The sequence below is a fragment of the Rhamphochromis sp. 'chilingali' genome, assembly GCF_963969265.1.
Source record: "Rhamphochromis sp. 'chilingali' genome assembly, chromosome: 1".
Lineage (NCBI taxonomy): Eukaryota > Metazoa > Chordata > Actinopteri > Cichliformes > Cichlidae > Rhamphochromis > Rhamphochromis sp. 'chilingali'.
In genome coordinates, this window is record NC_137929.1 from 25,701,301 (window position 1) to 25,722,070 (window position 20,770).

At 41.3% G+C, this 20,770-nt stretch overlaps 1 protein-coding gene across 2 annotated transcripts; it reads right to left on the reverse strand.

The window, feature by feature from the left end:
• Nucleotides 1-2,372: 2,372 nt before the first annotated feature.
• paip2b (poly(A) binding protein interacting protein 2B) lies at nt 2,373-14,584 on the reverse strand. 2 transcript variants are annotated; one of them, XM_080875549.1, is made up of 4 exons: nt 14,402-14,584; nt 5,114-5,280; nt 4,352-4,534; nt 2,373-4,263 (listed from the first exon to the last, which is right to left on the reverse strand). In XM_080875549.1, exons 2-4 carry the CDS (start codon nt 5,267-5,269, stop codon nt 4,207-4,209), a joined length of 396 nt encoding a protein of 131 aa, XP_080731675.1. In that variant the 5' UTR covers nt 5,270-5,280; nt 14,402-14,584; the 3' UTR covers nt 2,373-4,206. The 2 variants fall into 2 exon arrangements, with proteins under 2 accessions (XP_080731675.1, XP_080731674.1); XM_080875548.1 differs by lacking the exon at nt 14,402-14,584 and adding an exon at nt 10,872-11,060.
• Nucleotides 14,585-20,770: the final 6,186 nt, after the last annotated feature.

Below are 20,770 nucleotides of genomic sequence, written 5' to 3' on the forward strand. Positions count from 1 at the left end.
ATGATTTACTTAGTTTTTGGGGTTTTTTTAAGTTAAATAAATGTTAACAAATGTCACAAAAATTCGAACCATCATTCCCCATGCTAACTTCAGTGTCTCTGCTGAGATGAATAAGATTTAATGATTCTGATTGGAGCTCCTGGGGTTCCTAAGGCAACCATTCCCAACTGAAAGAAACCTGAAAACCTGTGGCCCACCTGTAGAGCTGGAAGGCTGCTCAGCATCACAGTAATATCATTTCATGAGTAAATTATCGTAGCAATATTGTGGGGTGTCTAGTGATTCCCATCTCTGCTGTGTGAGCGTGTAAAAATGGACAGTTGTGAAGAAAATAGCTCCTTTCACTGATCGCACTTTATTAAAGCAGAGGGGCTTCAAGTGGTCTGGAGAGGAGGATTTGTTAGGTTAGGTTAGGTGAAGTGCAAAACTAGCTGCACAGTCCAATTAAGCTCTTTTTCATTCTTATGATCCATCCTCATAGTGCTGCACACAGTAGTGTCCCTGTGCAATGACCTTGGTTCCACCTGGGTGCTGTATGTAGAGGGTGTGGTGACTTCAGGGGTCATATATCTCTGCTCCTTCATATCAGCACACAAATCGAGGGATTTGCAGTCTTTGCCGTTCACATTCCTGGATTTCAGGCTCCTCTAGTCTGTTAACATTTCGATCGTCTTCCTTTTGTTCCTGTTTCGCTTTGGAAATGAGCACCGACACAGTCATGAGCTCATTTTCAGGATAGTCACCAAAAACCAATCCTTCATCTCTTTTTCTGCAGACGTAATCCTGATGTCACTCCTCCAGTCTGCTTTCAGATCCACACTGTGAACTTCAGTTGAATTAACCCTTTATTCAAAGATGAAATGTAGCACCATCCTATGCATCTATATATTTTTTATTTACTTGGATATCACTGTTCTGTGCTGCTCTTTAGTTGCAAACCTACCTAACACCTGCAGGGCTCAGAGTGACTTGAGATGGTTTTGCCCACCAAAGGTCAGCATCAAGCATTCTCCACGTCCTCATGTTTATAAGTGAAAGGTTATCTCCGGGTGATCTCAGACAGTCTGCTTCAAGGGCAGCAGATCAGGTTCTCCAGTGAGGCCAAATGGCATGCACAGCTTTACGCAACAATCAGATGACCGTTTATCAAGCTGATGCTAAACAGACTGATGGTGCGCCGCCTCCTCGAATGCGAAAACAAAACAAATATATTCTTAGACAAGGTACTTTGTGCAAAAAATTAAAGACAAGCTTAAACGACTGAGAGTAAGTGACAGTGAAACATATTCTGGAGTTGAGCGTCGCTGTTTAAGCAGTCGCAGCTTTAGTAGATGCGCTTATGTAACCAAAAACTGGCCATTTGTTAGCAAACAGTCAGTCTAGATAGATGATCATTTTTAAGCAATTAAAAGCTAATAGTGGCTGACCAAGCAACCGCTGCACATTTGGGAGCTGCTCATTTTCAGCGGTATCCATCTACAGCTGGACTTATAAACAGAAATATAATGAAAACCACACGCTGAAAAAGATCCTGTGATATGATCCAAAGCTCCAGAGGGAATGAATACGAATACTCATAAATATCTTGGACGATAGCTCACACGGAGCAGTCCCGAGGAAGTTCACAGTAAGAGCAAAGCGGACATTTGAAGCGATAACTATCTGTGAATTCCCACTGAAATGTTATTCTAACTTTAATAATCTTGATTTTATTCAGTATTCCCTGTAGCTCCGACTTCTCGAGTGTTTAGTTCATCGGCACATTCCCATTAACTTGGCCACGTACGTTGACCTCACTTATCGATCCGTGTTATGATCCAACTTCCACGCTCTCAGACTTGAAAGAAAGTTTGGCTCAGGCGATTAGGGGATCATTAGGGGGTCCTTTTGTCCCTCTGTGGGGGGGTCACTCCCACTAGGTTTATATCTGGGACTCTCCACCATTTGACCTTAGAACTGAAGAAGCTTCTCGGATGAGAGGTGAAACGTCTTCAAGCAACTTAAAGAAGTCCAGACGCTTTTCTTTGCAAGCTCCTTTGACTACGATGACCTGGATGACTGAGAACCTTCACAGACAAAGAAAGTGAATATCGTCCTGAACCTTTGAAATAAGAACCTTTACAATGAACTCAGCTGTGAAACATTTTCGATATGATTTTCTTGGACTGTTCAGAATTATCACAGGAAAAGTCACGTGTGTGTACAGATTAAGAGAAAAGGGGGAAAGAAAAAGAAAAGCAAACAAAACATTTGTCTTTAGCTGCTTTATTCAACTTTTTTCATCATTTTTGTTTATCTTGAAATTCATACACTTTTATTTATTTTCTTTTTTTTTTTTTTTTTTTAACGGCTTCTATCACACAACTCAAAAAAAAAAAAGAAAAGAAAATGAAAATGAAAATCACCAAAAATGATTTCATGTTGTACAATCCACCTGGCGGACATTCCTAACGGCGTCACCAGGGTGTCATTTGACATCTGTGGTCCAACACTGAGGAAGTTCCCCTTTAAACCCACGCTTCACCGTCTCTCACAGAAACCTCGGAAAGCAGCATGAGTGGACAGAAGCACTACCTGTCAGATACTTTGAAACACAATGTAAATAATCTCTGCTTACCACAAAAATACACGAGATCTTACTTTTCCTGGGACAATACTACGTCCACGTTCAAGCCAAAATGGCTGAGATTCAGAGAAAGAAAAGAAAAAAAAGAAACAATTCAGGATTACTGGTGATAGGAATCTGGATTTCCTGAAGAGTATTGTCACATGTAACTTTTTCCTACTGGCTCACGATTTAATGGATATTATTCTCGCATCAGGGAGAGACACTTTGAACTCTAGACCGCAAAGATTTAAAGTAGAACTTCCTCAAAACAAAAAGTCAGATTCCTAGGGTAGGACAAGACCGGCAAGGATTAAATACTGACCGCCACATCCTCCATACTGCCATCCCCATGGCGATACAATCACCTCTCCCTACTTGCTTCCTCCTACCAACAGGACTAAATGGACACCACAGGCTACTATACCCAGTAGAGAGCCTCATCCTCAAAAACAAAAAATATGAAGGAAAAATAAGGGGAAGGATGAGATGCTATTTGAAAAACCCGATTTGGATATGGACACTTGATCTGATCCTAAACAAACCAAGCTGACAGAAAGAGGCAGTGGCTGCGTTCCAGACCAAGTACCCCCCGCCCCCGTAAGAAGGATGAACACCTTACAAAAACTGAGCCGTGAACTAAAGCTGTGCACACACACAAAAAGATGACTGAGTTTTTAAAAGATTTAAAAAAAAAAAGTTTGATGTTTGACAATTTTATTCAACTCCTTTATTTAACTCATGATTGGGATACTTGATGAAAAATAAGCATGGATGTCAACACAAATTGGGAAAACAAGTTCTTCTCCATGATGCCACCCATCCATGAGCGTTCGGATCGATTCAACCAGCAGGGAGAGAGGGCTGAGGGGTTTGCACGTGGTTTGGAACAGAGCCGCTGCAGATACAAATAACCATCCATCGTTTAGATAAACATGAGCCGTGATGTCACAGGACATCGTAGGAGCAAACGCTAACGGGTTACTGTGATGGCTTTACAGAGCAACGGCAGAAGCCCGCTGCAGTCCCCTGAAATGTTCATCCTTCTGACCTCAGCAACATAGTAACCTTCAACCTGCTGGAAATGTGTTATTTGTTTGTTTTGTTCACCCAATTAGACACAAATTAACACTGAAACAAAAAAAAGACTAAACTTTTGGAATTTAGACTTTGTCTTGGCATCACTCCCAAGTAGCTGCCTATTTTTCAAGGGACTTGCTGAGATCTGCATGCTCTGTAAACATCAACAGCGTGGTGTGAAATGCAATGATGAGCTAGCGCCCACAGAAGGGCAGAGCTGGTACTACACCCCCTCTCCCACCCATCCCCAATGTCCCTCAGTTTACAAGAAACAAACAGGAAATAAAAAGATTGAAGAAAAAAAAAAAAAAGAAAACCCCCCACCCCCCAATCGGGCCTGGCAGCACGCCACTGACTTCAAGTGTGTGCGTGTGCATGCTTGCGTGTGAGGATCAGCATGTGTGCGGCCGTGGCCGCCAGAGTCTCTGAGAATATGAGAGGACTGGTGCATGTGTCTGAGTGTGTTTGTGTATGCATGTGTGTGCGTGCGTGCTGAGGCTCCATGGGGGTGAGGGGGACTCCTAGTATTTCTTCCCCGGGACAAACTCCTTTGCTTCAGGATTCAAGATGCTCTTCCTCTGCAGAGAGAAGGAAACAGAATAAAATTACTCATTTTATCAAGAACCGACAAAGTGAGCGCAGCGCAATCAGACGCATCTGACTCACCGCCACTTCCTCCAGGTTGTTGTGGTGATCGCTGACCGACAGGCCGTTGAGCTGCTGCTGCAGCTGCCCCACCCCCTGGTTGTTGAGGTCGCGCGAAGGGATGAACCAATCCTGGTCCTCCTCCTCCAACATCTCCTGGAAGCAGCGCTCCAAGAATTCCTGCTCCAACAGCTCCTCCTCTACCTGCAAGACAATGACACAGGAAAGGAAATGATAAATAATAAGATAAGCAGTAAAGTGGAACAATAAGTGAAGGCGTGGAAACGTTCAGACGTTACAAATTCACGCTTAAGTCACAAGCTGACAAAAATGCTCAACTCTCGGTAAGAAACCTTGTATCTGATGCAGCATAGGCATCAGAGTTCATTAATGGCAGGGGAGAGGGGTACGAGTCTGCCAAGAATTAACCATTAAATTAATCTTTAATAACTCTTTTTATTAGCATATCATCCAAAAACATTGTTTTTCCAAGTACTGTTGACAAATAAATGAGCAATAAATCCACCTGTTCTCAGGTGAGCCTCTCATCCTGAGGGTGAATAAAGCATTATGTTATCTCAACAGCAACTTCACCAGCAGCTCAGGGCAGAATCAAACTTTCAAATTAAGAGTGGAGGGATTGCAGGATGGTGAGGTTTAAAAACAAAAAAAACAACAACAACAACAACAACAACAAAACAGGATGGACTGAAAAGAAGAAGAAAAAAAAAAAGAGTGAGTTGGACCTTCAGGAGTTAAAGTATCCATTTTTGTCACATGTACCTGTCTGTTATACTCCTCCTCATTCTCCATCCACATGTATTCAGCAAACGGGTTGGCGTCATTGTTTTCTCCCGCATGGCCATTGGCAACCGGCTCTTTCCCTTCCTTTTCTGGAGCTCCGCCTCCTGGTGTCTTAGCCACCTCTGGACCGCTCATCTCAGCTGGCTCTGTGTGAAACAAGAAGGCACAGGTGTGACTGTCAGCGAACAGTCTGGATCATCCTGCTACAGTATGCACGCAATCAGACAACCGAAGAGAAAAGCTGCGCAACTCCCGTTCGCTAGCCCACAGCTGGGTCTCATTCTTGTTAGTTTACATTATCATATTTAAAATCAAGGCTCCATTATTTAAGCCTGGGATTCCAAATCGAATTGACCATCAGCATCTCAATCAGCATTGTCGGAGCAGTTTTCCAGCTGTAACTAGAGACGCTCTGCTTATAAAGGAGGAAAAGACAAAAAAAGCCATTGAACAGTAATTCTGCATCTCTCAGGTTATGAGTAGGAAACAGACTGAAAGGCAACACCTGCCTGGACTAATCCTACTCGGTGATGTCTAAAACATTCTTCTGCAACACCCAAATGAGCCTGAAGACTTAATAGAGTCTTTGACATTTTATGACGTTGATCAATAGTTATTTTCCAGGTGGGTGAATTACAGCGCTGCAGTGAAAGGCCACAGAAACACACACACACACACACACACACACACACACACACACACACACACACACACACACACACACACACACACACACACACACACACACACACACACACACACACACACGGGTCCAGAGAGACATCAGTAAGACATACAGCACTATCACAAGCCAAACAAACACCCAGTTTTAAATCAGGTTTGTGTAGACCAATGAAAGAGAAAATACAGCCAAATGTTAAAGTCAATCCTATTTCCCCACTAAATACAGCTGTTCACCAAAACGTCTAGCCACATAGGGTTTACATCTAAAGTTTGAAACTCAACGTTACTTTAAAAAAAGAGTTAAATAAACACTGAGACATGAAGCAGAGTACTCAGCTGTGTGCCAACATGTAATCCTTACTCAGAGATGCTGATGCATGTCTTTTTAACTTCGCAGTAATGACATGAGACTAAACTATCATTTAACCCCCAGCCTTACACCCAGTCAACACCAAAGTAGCAACAGTGACAACAGTTCACAACAATTGTGGAAAACTAAAACAGACTTGCATTTGTGGGCTAAAAAGAAAGATAAACGCACCGTTACAGTGATGGATGATTAGATAAGCCCCTTCCCCCACCACCTGGATGGAACCAGTACACAACTTTGCTCTTAACACTTCTTTTTTTCTTAAATTTTATCATTAACAAACAGCAAATAGGGAAAATAATGAATACAAAAATAAACAGTGCAAGTATTGTCCCATCAAATCCACAGAAGAGAGGACTTTATAAACCGCTATCTCAGCGTATCTAAGGAAGTCCCATATAAACAAGGCAAAGCCAAACCCAAGTGACGTGATCGGTGAAGAAGCGCAAACGTGTGTGTGGTTATTTTTCTGCAGTCAGCAAATGCCTACGCATGATTCAATCAAGCCAAACGCAGCGAGTCATCACATGTAACAGGGCCGCATCTTGCAATGTAAAAATACAGCCGTGCTGCTGCTTTAAGAGTCATTAGAAAGACAACAGCTAACATCTGTGTTCAGTACACACCTTTGGCAATAAGTAAAGATACTTTTTTTTTTTAAATTATTATCGATCATCACATCCCAATGGGTTAGAATAATTTACCAATACTCTGCAATAAAACTATTCCCTGAACACGTACTAGCATCCAGCTACATCTTTAGCAGATGATTACTTCCACCTGCACTGTGGAAGTGAAAGTAAAAACTGTGACATCACATCAGGTTTTCCCCCTCCATCCAAATACCTACTTCTCCTTCAAAAAGGGGCAGCCCCTGGATAACCACGCAATTTCCATCTAAAGCTCGAGACTGGACACGGCATCCACACCTGGCCTGAATTTTATCAGAATAAAACAATTCTCATTACAACAACTGAGTACAATGCTAAATTTGTGTCCACACCAATTGGCAACACCCGGGGCTTAAAAATGAAGCCAATGAAGATGTGCCGAAAACAGCAGTTCCTCTAGTGGCCACTTAAGGATGGCTTTAACCCTTGTGTGGTGTTCGTATTTTTGTTACTCAGCCAGTGTTCATGGGTCTGGTGGACCCGCTAGAGTTTTGGCTTTCCAAATTAACACTAAACAATTTTATGTTAAATTACTCAACAGATGTTTACTTCATCCCAATTACAAGACATATGAACAGCAAACATGGTTAATTTTTTCCCTTTACCTTTGTTAGATCACATTTATGAATTAATGTGCTTCTCGTTTTTCTTTTATATAAAATGTTATAAATAAATCAGTTATAATCAAGTGGAGTGAGTGGAAAGACAACACAACACAAAAAAAAAATAATTAATTGTTTAATTTTTCTTTTGAAAAAAACTGAACACGGGTCTCACAGACCCGAACACCATACAAGGGTTAAAAGCACAATATGGCTTTAAAAGCACAATGTCTCAATATTTACAGTCAGGCACCAAAACAACTCTATTAATACTCTGTCCTTTCATAAAGACTGTACCATTTAAATAAATAAAATAAATAGGGGTTAATGGGTGTGACCACTTTGACAGTTTTCCCAAAACACTATCTTTCAGGCCTCAGCGCTGCTAAATCTAGTCACTGAATTGGGAGTTTTTCTCTAGTCCATAATGGACTCTCTCTAGTATTTTATTTCCATGTTACTTGGCTACTACAGAGATCTGTATCTGTGCATGGCACTTGTGCAGTCAAAGCACGGAGCTCGTCAATCCTGCTTAAACAGTGAAAATGTATGTAGTCTGTGGTTCAGACGTGCAGCTTCACCTTTATGCTGTAAAACAGGCATCTAAAACAACAGGGGTGTCTGAGTGTAGCCTCTTTCACACGGGATACTTAAAACAGATGATTAAATTCATTAATTAAGCCTAATATTCTGCAGTCATAAGCACTGTTTAAGCTTGAAGCCAGTGGCGAGATCACAAGTATCCAATAATCTATTAAGAAAAGACAGTGAGTTGGTGAGATTTGTGCGATTGCTTCTACGCACACAGGATTGCCACTATGATGAGACATGCCCAATCATGACATAATCCTCAGAGTGCCAGCCAGATGCAACAGACTTGTCATGACTCAACTGCAGCCTTGCAGCGGGGGGAGGGGGGATAGAAAAATGATGATCTCAACCGAGCTCTGCTCACAGCTCCGGAGGTCATCCTGATGAAGACTCACTCACTCATTGCAATGTGTTGTGACTTCAAAGAAACTTCACCCATTTCAAAATTCAGCCCATAATATTTCTGCGACACCCGCGCCTGCAGTCCCCGTCTCCCTCAGCACAACAAAACAAACATGTTTAAGCAGAGTGTGACCCGCAGCAGCCGGCCGTTCGACGAACGCAGCGACAGAACGGACACGCTGTTCCTCAGAAGAGCACACACAAACAAGCATAATCTAAGTAGGTCAGTAGACTAAGAAGAAGAGGTGTGTCTGTTTCTGCCCAACCGTGGGCGACGATAAAGACGTCTAACGATGCAGAGCAGGGACTTGAACAAGGTGAAGAAAAAACAAAACAAAACAAAAAAAACACAAAGGGAAAAATTTACAAGACAGAGGTTGCAGAACATTTGAAGCCTGTGCGCTAACATTCACTTTTACTGCAGTCGATAAAGTGTTGTGTAATGAATCGGACTTACCATCAGCCAAAGCTTTAAAATAACAGTTGAGACGCTGAAGGGGTGTGAGTATGCAAGCAGACAGCTAAAAGCAGGTAAAAGCCATGAGGTTAGAGCTCAGGTGATATTTTTTCCCACACAATCAAACGAAAGTTATGTTTCCAGCTTCTCAGATTAAACGCCAAATGGTTATAAAAGTATACTGAATGCATGATCTAAACTTCCAAAAAGTTCAATTTGTAAGAACACCTCTAAGATTAATTTCCAAAAGTTGCCAAGTCACTGACATCATCCCACCCCCACTGAAGTATAACTAACAAGAGTGCAAAGACCTCGCCAGCATGTGATGCACATAGCACTTAACATGTTCACATTGCATAACCATGTGGTGGTTACCATGTAATATTTAGTTAGGCAAGCCTAGATCAGTGCTTCCCCTGTGCCTACGAGGGTGAGGGGTAAGCTGTAGAAATGTAAAATGCTGTTCTGCAATCCGGCCACACGGGAGGGGTCAAAAACAAAAATGTACAGAAAGTTTGAGGGGACAGAGTTCAACTTCTGAATCCAAGCAGCTTTATCTTGGAACAGCAATCATCATCAGCTGCAATAGAAGTTTTTGGACTGGATGATAAACTCAATGTCATATTTCTAAGTTGTTGTTGTTTGTTTTGTTTTTTAAGGGAGGGGGGTTGACTCTTCTATGAGCTAAAAACAACAAAAACCATTTTGCTGGCTTGTTTGTTGTGATAGTGAGAACTTAAGTCTGAAAACTGTATGTACTTTGTGTTGAGTGGGTGGAAATATGCAAAATTAATGACCATTTGACATTTTCAAAGCAAATTTTGTTCTGTGTCAGAGGGGGAAAATGTCATCAAAAAAAGGAGAAAAAAAAAAGGAGAAGATTATTACTGAATTTGATTTTTTTTTTTGTCCTGATCTGTAAAACTGGGATATTTTAAGGAAAGAAGGGCTTTGGGAAATTCTATTAACGCAATAGCTACTGGTTCCACATATTTAAAATACTTTTAGTAGTTTTCCCCCCTTGAGGCAAGGAACGAACTGGAAAAACAAACTGCAAAAGTATAAGTTTAGTTACTAATTTTTACATTTTTCAAAGTGGTTTAAAATCAAGCTGAAACAGCCGTTCAAATTCACCTTCAGATCCCTGGAACTGCAACTAAATAACCACTGAAACCTTTCAAATGTCCAAATGTCGGCTTAATAGTCCTCTTGACTCAGTTTGTAATGGATACTTTGTGTACCTGCAAGTGTAAAAATAAACTCTGAATGTCAAGCAGAGACATCCAACCTGCGGGGAGACAAATGCGGGGGGAGCTCCTACAGCCATGTCCAGTTCCAACTGTGCACAATGAAGACTTTGATATGCAAAAACAACCCGCTTCATAGCGGTCCGTGTAGCCTGACAGTCCGTGTGTGTAACAGGAGCTGTGCCGCGGTGGCTTACAGCCTGCTAACGGCTCTAAACCAGGTGTCCGGGCATACCTGGGAAGTTGGTTTAAAGGATTTGGTAGTTTCAGTCGAGGTAATGCGAAGTGGGTAGTTCCCAGCGGCTGCAAACAGACAGAAACGCACAGCTGCGCTGTCAGTGAACGGGCCTAAGGTGAAAGCTACCCCACCAACAACAAAGGGTAGAGGCTGGGTGGAAGAAAAGCTCTTTTTTTCCTTTTAAAGTCATTAAGTGGGTTTCTTAAAACGGCTTAAATGCGAACCACGTATTAAACGAAAATATACAATAAGCTACTAGAACAGGTAAAGCACGCATCTGGGGCAAACCCCGTCTCTATTTGAATGCTAGAGGCCAAACAAAGTGTGCTCCGCTATGAGCTAGCACGCAGCTACAGCATGGCAGCATCACTGAAGCAGGTCAACAAAACAAGGCTGAGCTCCGGGAACAACAGCAGCGGCAAACACGCACACACGACGAAGCTCTAACGTGTAACCGTTCGCGGGTCGCCGTTACCTGGCATTGTGCTCCTGCTGTGTGTCTCAACGCGTAGGGTAACACAAAGTTACTGTCAGTAAACTGCGAGCTCGTCGTGTCTTCTGTGGGGATTTCTCCGCGCTGCGATGCAACGTAGCTCCAGTCAGCTAAATCCTGTTAGCCACCTCGCTAACGTTAGAAAGCTGGGTCGGTTATGTGGTCTGATGAGGCGTTCATCTACTGCCAGGAATGTGGGAATTTGTACCTCACACCAGACAAACTATTAGATAAAAGCAGAGGCGGGGTAAATAATGTAAATCCCATCACCACCAACGCTATTGGAGTCGACTACTGTTAATCTTACAATCTTCTTTACCACTTGATGAGATCACAGATAGGATCAGTAGGAATGTAACAATGAGTACATTTGCTCATTTACTTTAATCAGCTTTAATGTACTTGTACTTTAAGTATTTCAATGCACTCTATATTGTGAGTGCAATTATTGCACTTCATACCCCATATACTATTTAATTTAGAAGCTTTAGTTGCTTATTATTTTGAAAATGATTTGCATTATTACAGCTCAAGCTACTGAGTAATAGAAATCTAATTAAAATAATCAACAGCTTTTAACATTAAAGAGATATACACATAAACAAATCAATAACTATAACCCAATAATTTCATGTATATGATTCTAAATGGTGCCGTTTGACATGAGTTAATTTGCTTAGGTGCAGCCTGTGTACTATTAAGCTTCTTAAATAGGAATATAAATCTTACTTAAGTTAAAGGTCTATAAATACTTTTTTTTCCACTTTGAAAAACAACTAATCATCACAAGATTATGTTTAAATTCTTATGCAGCTCCACTTTTCACTTTTCAACATAATAAATCTGCAAATGCAATAAATCTGTTGCACATGAGCTTGAAAATTGTGATTTTGTAGTTGTATAAGTTATGTTAAAAAAAGAGAGAAAAGGAATTGCATTGGTTCCCTCCGATCCATAACACATGAATACAGCTGACTGCTTTCAACAAAACCTATAATGATGCTAGTAAATATATCTTTTAATACCATGGTAATGACTTCAGCTAAACTTTAGAGGTCTGAGTGCTGACGTCAGTGAGCAAACTGCGACATTCAGCACACATTGATCTCCATTTAAAACCAGTAACAAATGTAAGCAGGGATGCAGAGAGAAAAACAAAGCACCACCATAAAAACTGGTGTTTGTTTATCGTCCAAAAAACTATTTGCAGAAATGCAATAAAACAGATTGCTCCGCCTATCCAAGCAGCTACAACATCTGGTTAAATTCCACCACAGCGTTTCCATTCCTTTTCCCCCCTTAGGTTAATGGTGTGTGTGATTAGAGGATGAATGCCAAGACTGAACAGAATCCAGCTCGGATTCAGTCTGAAATACACAGTAAATCATGGAGCCTCTCTGCTCTGCTGTCAATCCTGAGAATGAAACAAGCAAATGTGAAGGGCGACTTGTTTTCAGCACATCGTACTGAGTGAACTGCCAGTGTCACGACAAGCTCTGGCATCTTTTCTTCTTTGGCCTGCTGTTCGTTATGCTAATTGAGTGACAGCAGCTGACAACAGTTAAAAAATGGTTCCAAAAATAAAATAAAAAATGCATGTGGCTTTTTTAAATAAAAGTAAAATGGTAAATGGCCTGTATTTGTATAGTGCTTTACTAGTCCCTAAGGACCCCAAAGCGCTTTACACATCCAGTCATCCACACACTGGTGATGGCAAGCTACATTGTAGCCACAGCCACCCTGGGGCGCACTGACAGAGGAGAGGCTGCTGGACACTGGCGCCACCGGGCCCTCTGACCACCACCAGTAGGCAACGGGTGAAGTGTCTTGCCCAAGGACACAACGACCGAGACTGTCCAAGCCAGGACTCGAACCGGCAACCTTCCGATTACAAGGCGAACTCCCAACTCTTGAGCCACGATCGCCCCGGTGTATAAACCACTTAGCCTGCCAATGAACAGGACATTAACAGGCATGCTGTAAAAGCAATTTAAATCCTTTATTATCAACAAATTCAATTCACGTTTTTGTTTAATAAAATTTTGTCAGGAAGCAGTGAAAAAAGGTACAAGTGTCACCACTGGGAAGATCTTTGCAGCAGCCAGAGGATATATGTAAAAATGAAGTCAGCTTCCCCGAAATTATACATTTAAGGAGTAACAATTTAAATGAGAGGTGAACAGGTGAGAAAAGCGGTAAACTAAATGGAATGATATTTTGTAATGATTGTGAAGGCGCATGTTTGAAATGTTTGAAATAAAAATGAACTGAACTGAACTGAAAAGTGCCCAAGGAGTAGAGACACGAGGACAACAGGAATTCAGAGTGAATAAATGGCTGAAACAAAAGTTTGGCTCAAACTGCTAACAGTGTGGACAGCAGTAAAATATCTAATCAAATAAAAACAGATTAAATTTAGTAAAGGGAATGTGGGAGATGTTATATTTGTAAGCACCCACTTAAAATAAATTAGCCTGATGTAAGTGTGAAGAGTAGGAGATATAGGGAGCAGTTGAAAGTAGTCTATAAATGGGATAAGTAACTGACAGTGTGTGAGATTACAAGTAACTGATACACAGCTTTAAGTAATGAGTACTGTATATGCAAATGCAGTTTACACTCGTTAAAAAAAATCTAAACATTAACAGTCTGATTGGGGGAGACAGTTTTAACAATATCTGCTGTAATTTAATCAAGTTAAACAGCATAAAGAAGAAGCTACTGATTGTTTTAACCCCGGATGCCCTTCCAGATACAACCCAAAAAGGGATTCGCGTTTTCTCCTGGGAAAGACAGTACACTTGTTAGGGAAATGTATAAACCCTACATGGAATTAGTTCCATTAAACATGAAAGGTGGTGTTGCTGCAGAGGTACGTGAGTCTTTGTGACATGATAGAGGAGCTACATAAAAAAAAGCACCACAACACTGAGATTCTACCTGCTAGTTCTATTTTGCTAGTCAGCATTGAGAGCTACAGTATAGATGGCAATCAAAAATCGGGCAGCACTTGAATGCAGCATGTGCACAAACATCTCGAGCTCCGTCACACAGCACCTCTGTCTGTACTCCTGACTAACCCCAGAGACAAATGCCTGCGTGGCTCCGGAGAGAAACGCGCTTCTGGCGCTTCACTCTGGGAAGACACGCTTTAACTGATTTTATGCGGCTCAAAATACTCTAATAATGGACAACATGAGGCCTTTTGTGTCAATTAGCGTGATTTAAAAAGAGAATTATTTGAAAACTGCATATGTTCATAAACTTGGCTGCCCTACATTGTAGTTAGGCCACTGTTACTACTGTGGAAGTTTGTTTTTACCACCTTCACAACAGCCCCCTCACTCCTTTTTAGACTAAGCTCATGAAGGCAGGAAGTGCCAGCCTAGTGAGAATTTAGCGTAAAAAAAATTAACCACGTAAGGTTAATATTGTTTCATGTTTAGCTTTCTTTTTATATTTCTTGATATGAAGCAAACAGGTAGCTTCCCCTTTATCGCACCAACACTCACTACTCAACTTCAAGCGCAAATCGGTGCGGGGGGGCCGCAAGCCAGCTGTCTTGAGGGGTAAAATGCTCTTTTCCGGTCCTGGGTGTGAGAAGAAAACCACACAGTGAAGAAAATCTTCCTATAAACTCCAACTCGGTAAACCAGCGGTTGTCCCCTTGCTCGGTTTGGTTGCGTTATTAACCAAAAAAAGAAAAAAAATTCCCGTTAAATCCACAAATTTTCTGCTAACACGTTGAGAGAAAAAAACAAACAGTAGTCGCGCTCGTCCAGCTGCCCGCTTCAACCATTGGTTGAGGTTTACGTCAACCAAGGCCTCCTGACGACGCTATTGGCTAAAAGTGTAGAAACGCCCGCCCCTACCTCGCCATTCACGCGACTAAAGAAAATACATTACAGCTTTTTTTTTCTTTCCACCATTGTTTTTGTAATTAACATTTCCTAATATTGAATGAAGCTCGCTGTATTTATAATATATATTCTATAATGTATAATGTATAAAATAAAGAAATTACCGGTTTTCCACGTGTAATTCTGACTTTATGTTATTTAATAGATCCAGTCCTGTTTGTCCGTTTAAAATATCTTTATAAAACTGTTATGTTATTTTTGTTGCGATTTCGGCTGCACTCTCGGCCACAGCTCTCTTAAAAAGGTCATTGTTAATGTCAGTTACATTTTGTGCACCGTGTTGTAATCGTTACACTTTGCGACACCTCGCACAGGGCAAAGGTATCAGGGCCAACTCGGCCTTCCCAGTTCAACTCAGACTGCCTGCTGCGCACAGAGCTGAGAGTGAAGCAGAGTTTCAGTGTGCTCAGCGGGCTCTCCATTGACTGTGACACCCTCCTATGAAGGTCAGTGTAGCTGATGTAACATATATATAAACATAGTGATATTGCATAGACGTTCTCTGTGTTATATATGTGTATATATATATATATTATATATATATTGTTCTCCAGATCATATTGCGTGATATTAACATATGTAATGAGATTAACTGGGAATTGTCCACTCCCGTGTAAAACTGGAGTGAACTGAGGGAACTCTGAAAACCAAAAAAAGTTTTAGGGCTCAAAATGCGGCCTTGTGGAGATAACATTTAACAACGTGGCTGCTGTTTCATCCCTTTACAAACATAAACTTGAACTTTGTCTGAACACGAGCTTTGTCTCATAAACATGTGCAGGACTAGAGATCAATCACAGAGCGACTGTGTTTTTCAGGGGAGAGGACAACCAACGACCTCATTCGTGTTTCTGCAGGGGTCAACGTTTAAGGGACGAAATGATGTCAGAGCAGTAAACTGTATTTTGTGTGGAAAAAGAAAATAGTGAACGCAATACATTGATCAGTGACTGTCGTGAGTCAGAAAACGCTGTGAGAAATTGTTTTTAAATGTCACTTGCTTGCGTCAATCTACACATGCGCAGCAACATTGTTCCTTTGTGTGATATTACTGAATACACCGCTTATTTATTCAAATGTAAACACTATAATACCCTGTCTATAGTCTATAATAAATATGGACTTTCTAAAAAAAAACTTTTTTTTTCCCCTGAGTGCACTTACAGTATAACTGAGGTAAACAGTGCTGCTTCAATGAATGTTTTATCCATTTGGATTATTCAGAGCAGCCACCGCATTTGCATCCGAGCCCATTTCATCTATTTTTGGTCAAAGTCAATGACTCGTGTTCACCCGTTTCCCCCTCGTGCAGTTCTGGAGAGCTGGAAATGGTGTTGGTGAGAGCAGCTGTTGTGAATCAGAAACACTGGTGTCACTAATGACAGTGACATGAACATAAGTGACTTCTCACGGCGTGGTGTGTGCTGAAAACAGAAAATGAGCACTGCCATAGCGTGTCCAAAGGGTTTGAACATTTTCTGTATTATCATCTGCCTACTTATACATAATGCACATAAAATCTTAAGTGTTTGGTTGATTGTTATTTATTGTTTTCCTGATTTTCAACTTAGTATTTTTCTTCTTGCACTTTACTGGAATAGCTGCATATTTCCCAGTTTTTTAAAAAAAACGTATTTACCCAATACTGGGCCTTAGGTAGCAGCCATGGTGGCCTAATACAGCCTTCGTAAGCCAGGGTGTGGGTTTGAATCCCATCTAAGTGAAAGCAGAGTGGTGCAGCCAGAGCATGCTGGGCCAATTAGCCAGAAGGCGATGCGCTGAATCCATCTTCTGCTAGTGTGATTTTTCTGCAGTTAGCCCTCAGGGATTAATAACTAACTTTGCATGACTAGTTTAAAATAAGCTGATTTTGCTTTTTTCCCACTCACAAATAGAATTTGATCAGGTGGGCGGGGCTTCTGCACTCACAGCCACAGCTGTGTGCCTGAGATGACCATAATGTGGATATCAAGTCTCAGAGACATCATACACAAACACTGAAATAGCAACTTCAGGTCAAAGGGATCACTTTTCCACACGTAGTGGGAGGAGTCATCTGCTTCTGAACACGAATAAGACCGGGAAATTGGCGATCGACTTCTGAAGGAGGAGGACGGCTACATGGCCGGTGTCTGTCCTGCGACAGGATGTTGATGTGGTCGAGGAGTACAAGCACCTGAGCGTCCACAGCAACAGTGGGCTCAACTGAGAGATCAGCAGAGAAGCTCTGTCTCCAAAGGAAACTGAGATCCTTCATAAAAGTGTTTTTGTCGTTCTCTCTTTTATTCTTTGAAACTACATTATAGAAAATAAGGAGTCAGTGTTGTCATTCACAGGTTATTTTTAGACACATTTTTGGTTAGCAGCATTGTTTCAACACTTAGGTTTTTGGCACTCTTAACACCTTGCTGAGGCTGAAAGCAAAGCCTTTTAACAGAATAACATTCAGCCTCCGTGCTCTGCCAACATTTCTTAATCCTGGCAACTTTCAGTAGGAAGGGTGCATTACTCTGACATCACAGCGGAGGGCGACTGTTGCACACAGGGTGGCTGTTGGCCTGTATGACGTGCCCTCCGACAGGAACATTATCATTATTATGAAGTAAGTTTGGATCCAAGTAGAGCAGAACAAAGGGAATATGAGCCTCCCGCAATTATTGAAGGAAGCGGACACAGCTTTAGTCACAAAAATGTGCCAGATGACAGAATGAGCAAAGTCATAAAAACGTAACAGTCCATCATTCAGGTTATGACTTTTGAAAACAGTGCAGTGCTCATGATTTGTGTTCTTTTACACACATTGCCCGAGTTCAAAGTCAGGGTCTGGTTTAGGTCTGATTTCTCTGGCACAGACAGACCAGGTTTATACACCACATCACTGCTTTTGACTGTAATCACAGAGAAACAGGACTTCACCATAAATCCTAACTTTAACAGATCCCAAACCTGCTACATTATTTCTGCATTTCAGCTTTATGAAAATACATGCATGTGTGTGTGTGTGTTTAAGTGTGTGTTGGGGGAAAACTCTGTAAAAAAACCCAGGAGAAATAAAGACACAATGAGACAAAGTTACTTTCTTTATCAAACATGTACACGGGTGAGCTGCTAAGAACAACTCACAACGTGTACAGAGGCTGGGCACTTTTTATAGGAAAGACAGTGAGAACAGGATAAGAAAAATACAAAACAGATAAAATAAACAACTCCATATGTGGCGCTAGTCTCGTCAGCAGAGAGCTGTGAGAAAGCTGTGAGAGATAAAACAATCTAAAACAATATGTCCCAAAACAGTATGTCTTTGCTGAGAAAGTCTAAAAAGATAATTCTAAACTAATCTAACCATAGACAAAAGGGCATGCTTGCACATTTAAAAGAAGGTAAAGAAACATAGAATCATTTTTCCTGTAACAGTGTGTATTCATATCTTTGTGGGGACCAACATTTGGAAGTTTACTATACTTGTGGGGACTAAAATCCTGGTCCCCACGAGTTTGAAGGCATTTTTGAGACTCAAAATGTGGTTTTAGTGTGAGGGTTACAATTGGGTTATGGTTAGGTTTAGGGTAAAGGTTAGGGTTAGTCATTCACTTTTCATGGTTAGGGTTGGGGTAAGGGGCTAGGGAAAGCATTATGTCAATTAGATGCCCCCATAAGATATGAATACCCGACGTGTGTGTGTGTGTGTGTGTGTGTGTGTGTGTGTGTGTGTGTGTGTGTGTGTGTGTGTGTGTGTGTGTGTGTGTGTGTGCTCAGAAGGAGATGCTAGACATAAAATGAGCATTCAAGCGCACCAGATGTTCCCTATAGTGTCAGCTTAAACTCATGTGTGTGCATGTATCTGTCTGCAGCCGCAGCGATCTCTCCTGTGGGAAACATGCAAAGGGTTAAAGAAATGGTTCATGTCCTTGTGATTAAAGACTAAAACTACAACTAAAACTGCATCCAAACAGCACGCAAAACGAGTTCTAGTTTTTGACTAAAAGAAGACATGCGCTTCAGTTATTTTAAAGGATGGCTTGACAGTTTTCAAGATCTAAAGAAAAAAAACATCTTAATGCTCTTCCACTAGTTTGATTTAATCAAATCAGCTGGACATCTTCCAGAAGATTTTTTTCTTATGATCAGGTTCCTTCTGTGTGTTGTGCACACGCCTTTCTATGAATAGCAGTTGAGGTAAAGTAACACAAAAGAAGCTGTAACTTTTAAACATACCACTTTTTGTTTGACTAACTCAAACTTCTAAGTTTCAGCTAAACTTTGCAACTCAGAACAAGGAATGCAGGTTTAGTCCCCATCGGGAAACAATCTTTTAATGGCTGCTATGAAACGAATGATTACATCCAACAAAAACGGTCTCAGTGGTCACATGGGTACCAGAGTGTTGCTTCAAGACGGACTTGGAAAACTGAGCATAGATGCACACCACATACATCCACACATATATTGTTATAGGAGTTTGTGGTAAAATAACGAGGTACGCACACATTTGCAGAAATGTTCCCCTCTGACTTTTCCCCCTTTTTCCCCCTCTTCATTGCTGCTGCACCACATCCCCCTCCCTCTTCCCCCTTTCCCTCACTTCCCTCTGCTATAAATTTCATCCCTTGTCTTTTGCTATTGAATCATAAATCATACACACACATCCTGTAACACCCCCACCCCCCCCATCCCCTGCTCCCTATACTTTTTATTACACAATAGCGCAGACTTTATGTCAGAGGGCAGACATACTTAATGTGTTTTTGTGTGTGTGTGTGTGTGTGGGGGGGGGGGGGTCTTCCACTCCATCTACTTCAGGCTTTCCTGTGCTCTTGGTCCCCACCCCAGGCTGCACCGGTGACTTAGTCCGATGTAGCTCGCACACAGAAACACATTTGCATGTACAGTTTGTGCACACACTGTGGAACATCAGACACACCCTCACACACAGACAAACAGGACATGACTCGTTAATGCACACACACGCAAAGCACCCAAAACTCTAATACTGGCCTTTATTTTTCTGCAGAAACTCAGAATTCTTGCAATATTCCTGCATGCAGGTGCTTATGATCCAAGGTTCTGTTAGCACTGCAATGAACAACAGGCATGCACTGTGTTTAATTTAAGCATGACTAAAAAAAATCCTCATGTTGTACATTTGTTCCTGAAAGTTTGAAAGAATGAGAAACGGCGTTGCCAATACTGCTGCTTCACTCCCCCTCCAGTTCCCCCCGTGTGTTCTACACTGTGGGCCTCAAGTGTTCAGATTCGGGGGCCTCTTGGTTGCTGAATATACTTTGGCTCACATTTATTATGATTTCCATAGTTTATGTATTGTGCCATTGTTATTTACAATCCTGGAAGCTCATATACACACTGCTAAAGTGTCAAATAATGAGGTTAAAGCTTCATTGCTCTAGATGTTGGCAGAGTAGCCCCACCCACCTGCTTTTTTAAACCTTCTGTTTACAAGGGGCAGCCAATCAGCAGGAACTTGGCTTTAATAGCAGAGAAACAGCCTGTTTTAGACAGTTAAGGAACTGTTGGCTGCACAAAGGTATATGATAAATAAGGATCAGTAAAGTTACTAGCTTTGAAGCTGGAAATGAGTAGAATATGTTCTCTTTAAATGGAAAGGTCTTGCATGTTCATGCTGCACAATCAGTTTGATCAAAGACACTGATAAGACTGAAGCCAGTAATGCCATCAGCAGTGACTTAGTTTATCATAAAACTTAGTATGCTAATTAGCAACATTAAGAAGAGCTAATAAGATAAGATATAAGACTGATTTAATTTATCCCAGATTTAGAAAATTATTTTCTTCTAACAGTTAAAAAAATAGAAGTTGAGATGATCTGGACTTTCTGGCACGGTAAGTTATCCCATGGAAGCAGACGTCTAAAGATGGCTTTAATACAATACTTGTTTGATACTAAGTACTTGTTTTTTAAATATTCTGATGTGTCTGGCACCA

Coding starts and splice junctions, on each gene's coding strand:
- paip2b (XM_080875548.1), bottom strand. Junction 4,535..5,113: donor AGGAGGAGTATAACAGACAG/GTACATGTGACA, acceptor ATTGTCTTGCAG/GTAGAGGAGGAGCTGTTGGA. Junction 4,264..4,351: donor ACAACCTGGAGGAAGTGGCG/GTGAGTCAGATG, acceptor TTCTCTCTGCAG/AGGAAGAGCATCTTGAATCC.